Here is a 3,433-nt window from a genome sequence, read left to right as displayed (position 1 = left end):
TTGGATTTCAAGTGGTTTTTTCAGTAGGTTTTTATCACTCCGGCAGATTGGTGAAAAATTGTGGGTTTGATGATAAAAGCACGAAATTTGGCATGGTAGTAGATCTGAGTGTTTAAAAAACATTAGCTATGGATCCACCTTGCAATTTCAATATGGCGATTTTTGTCCAAGATGGCAACCATAAAATATCAAAATCAGCATATATCACTTATATAAGATCAGCTTCCAAGCCAAATTCGGCATTACAGTAGTGCGTGGTGTTTCAAAATATATAAGCTATAAACTCCTCTTCAAATTTCAATATGGCGGATATTTCAAAGACGGTCACCATAAAATATAAAGGTAAACAAATATCACTTATACAAGTTCACATTTGGAATATTAGTAGTGCTGGATGTTTCCAACAATATTACCAATGAATCAAAGTTGAAATTTTAAAATGGCGGCTTTTTCGAAGATGGCCGCCATAAGATATAAAAATCAACGCAGATACCTTATATAAGGTTAAATAGTGTAATGTTTAGACATACCATCATTAATAAAAATGATAGATTTTTCTTAAACTTTGCACAGTTGATCGGTACAAGGTATATATCAAAAATATATTAACAAATATTGGAGGGTCACCGGCCATATAAGAAAATTATATGAACCTTAAAATATCATACATTTCAACTTATTTTGTATAGATATAGACGGGTTTATCCACGTCTTATCTCAAAAACATGTGCGCTGCCATTAAGAAGTCACGTGGTACGTCGGCCATAGCACTCGTGAATGATAACGCACGTGCAATCAATAATCTGTATAGTCTATATAATTATTGGTCATTTATAACGTTTTTGTTTCACATATTTCATGTACATATGACCATGGCAAATAACGAAAAATATAGGAAAGGGGGTGGAAACTCTTGTGCTGTTTATGGATGTTCTAATAATCGTCGTAAATTAGATGATTGAAACGTATCATTTTGTGAATTACATGGACAAAATCACGAAAACAGTTCTTGTTTGGTTCCATTTAAACTACATGTTATGCCCGCTAATGAGACAAAACGATTACAGTGGATTAAAGCTTTAAATAGAAAAACACGTCCAAAGCAAGTATTCGTATGCTCGGATCACTTTCTAGACGGAGCTCCGACAAAACAAAATCCTTTTCCGAAATTAAATCTTGGGTATGAAAGCCAGACAACCCCCGGTAGACGTAAACTGTCGAGACAACAACCAGAAAGTAGAGAAAAAAAAAAACGTTTACTGGAAGAAAGCAGTAGTACCGAGACGAGTGTTGACATTAATCAGACTGAAGGACCGTCTAATTCTGAACTGCTTCCAGAAGCTTTTTGTGGTTTTAATGTGGTTTATCCACCCACGGCATCAGTTGGAATACAATATGTCGATTCTGATTAAATGATTTCACAGGATCACATGTATTCAAAACCCTGGTCGGACACACAGAATACCTTTACTCAAACAAATACGGCGTTGACTGAAGAACAGGGGGTTCAAGTCAAAATTGAAAGTAGCGCTATGTCCGCAAAAATAAATACAGTAACGGACAGTGACTCTTTGTTATATACGGCGTAAGTAAAGAAGTATTCTTTACGTTAACAGAGGTTATGACAGAAGTAAATACATTTAACTTTCAACTTGAAGTCGCCGACCAGTTACTACTAGTGTTGATGAAACTTAAATTAAACTTGCTGTTTGATGACTTAGCTCGTAGATTTGGAATTTCTAAAAGTTTAGCTAGTAAAATGTGTAATGCTTGGATGCCAGTCCTTGCAGAAAAACTTAAGGATTTAGTTGCATGGTTGCCGAGGGAAACAATGCGAGCATGTTGTCCCGAATATTTCCGAGAAAATTACCCTCGCACCACTGTAATAATAGACTGCGCCGAAACATTTATACAACGACCTACGTACTTGAAAACTAGAAGTGAAACTTTCAGTAATTACAAGTCGCACAATACCGTAAAATATTTAGTTGGAATATCTCCACATGGACAAATCATGTTTATTTCCAAAGCTTTTGGCGGAAGAGCTAGTGACAAGTTTATCGTGGATAAGAGTGGATTTTTAAACAATTTATTGCCGGGTGACGAAGTAATGGCAGATCGTGGATTTACAATTAAAGATTTTCTTTTTCCTCGTCGTGTAAAATTAAACATTCCTGAATTAACAAGATGCAAACCCCAGCATTCAAATGAAGATGTCACAACTACTAGACGTATTGCACATGTACGAATACATGTAGAGCGTGCTATTCGTAAACTGAAAGTATTTAATGTTTTAAGTGGAACTGTACCAGTGTCGTCTTTAAAGAATTTTAATGACATTCTTATTGTTTGTTCCGCATTGGTAAATTTGAGATCAGATTTAATACGGAATGTCAATGTAGATACGGATTGAATATAATTACATTGTAAATTGTTTTTTTTTCGTCCTTCGTTTGTTTTTTATTTCATTTTTATTCAACCTTCAAATTGTTTTTTTTTAATTAATTGATTTCCATAATTGACTTGAATGAAAGAATTCAGGAAGTGTGATAATTGTCAATGAGACTGCAACCCAACAATAAAAGTTAAGATTAAATCATCAACAAGTCTTCATAGAACAATTGACTAAATCTCCTGTCTTGGAACAACATCAAATGTGAGTGTGTAAACTAGCTTGGAGATGATGATTCCTGGTCTTCCCTTTTTATTATTATTATTGTTATGAACAAGTGAAAATTAAAAGATAATTTTATATTAAATCATATATACTGGTAATCATAGACCTGCTCATAACTTTTTATTATGAGATTAATTGTATCGAATTATAAGCATCTGGACTTATCAAAGTAGGAATTATGGGTCTCCTGAAGTGAACTTCTGGGGTTATACATGTTTATTACATAAGAAGCAATTACGTTTACATGTGAAGATAAACACAAATCAACACTGTTTGCCTTTCCAACTGTGATTATCCCTAGTAAATTACACACATGTCTATGAAGTCTTCTTGTCCAAACGTCAACATTGCATACCAACATCAAAAGAGAACTTTATTAAAAAAAATTCAGACTAGTGTTTACTTACTAAGCATTTAATTCAAAATGAATTATTTACTCACCAGCTATTTTATAACGTGTGTGATTGATTGAGCTATTATCCAATACAAGGTACATTGTACATGTGGACATAACCGTATCCCAAAAACATAAGTATTTACATTTTTTAAGTGCTTATTTATTATTTGCCAGTTATTCAGTGGTTTTGTAATTGCTGTCTGTCATTTTTCTCTTTTGAATTGTTTTTGACTGTATTTTACATGCACTTTAACTAAACAATGACCGATATTAAGTGATAGTGTTAAACGTCCAGTGGCAAATATTACATGAATATTGTGATACATTCCTTGTACCAAATGAGTTAAATCAGTGGTTGT

At 33.5% G+C, this 3,433-nt stretch overlaps 1 protein-coding gene across 1 annotated transcript; it reads left to right on the top strand.

Moving 5' to 3' along the window:
• The first annotated feature begins 1,621 nt into the window (after nt 1-1,621).
• Nucleotides 1,622-2,413, top strand: LOC127722336 (uncharacterized). Its single transcript, XM_052229223.1, has one exon. The coding sequence runs from the start codon at nt 1,622-1,624 to the stop codon at nt 2,411-2,413; it is 792 nt and encodes a 263-aa protein (XP_052085183.1).
• The last annotated feature ends 1,020 nt before the right edge of the window (nt 2,414-3,433 follow it).

This window comes from Mytilus californianus, unplaced genomic scaffold, assembly GCF_021869535.1.
Source record: "Mytilus californianus isolate M0D057914Y unplaced genomic scaffold, xbMytCali1.0.p SCAF_12, whole genome shotgun sequence".
NCBI lineage: Eukaryota > Metazoa > Mollusca > Bivalvia > Mytilida > Mytilidae > Mytilus > Mytilus californianus.
The sequence above is the reverse complement of the archived record's forward strand: the minus strand, read 5'-3'. Positions and strand labels throughout refer to the sequence as shown.

Excerpts from the sequence above, each read along its gene's own strand:
- LOC127722336 (XM_052229223.1), top strand. The coding sequence starts at position 1,622 with ATGACAGAAGTAAATACATTTAACTTTCAACTTGAAGTCGCCGACCAG.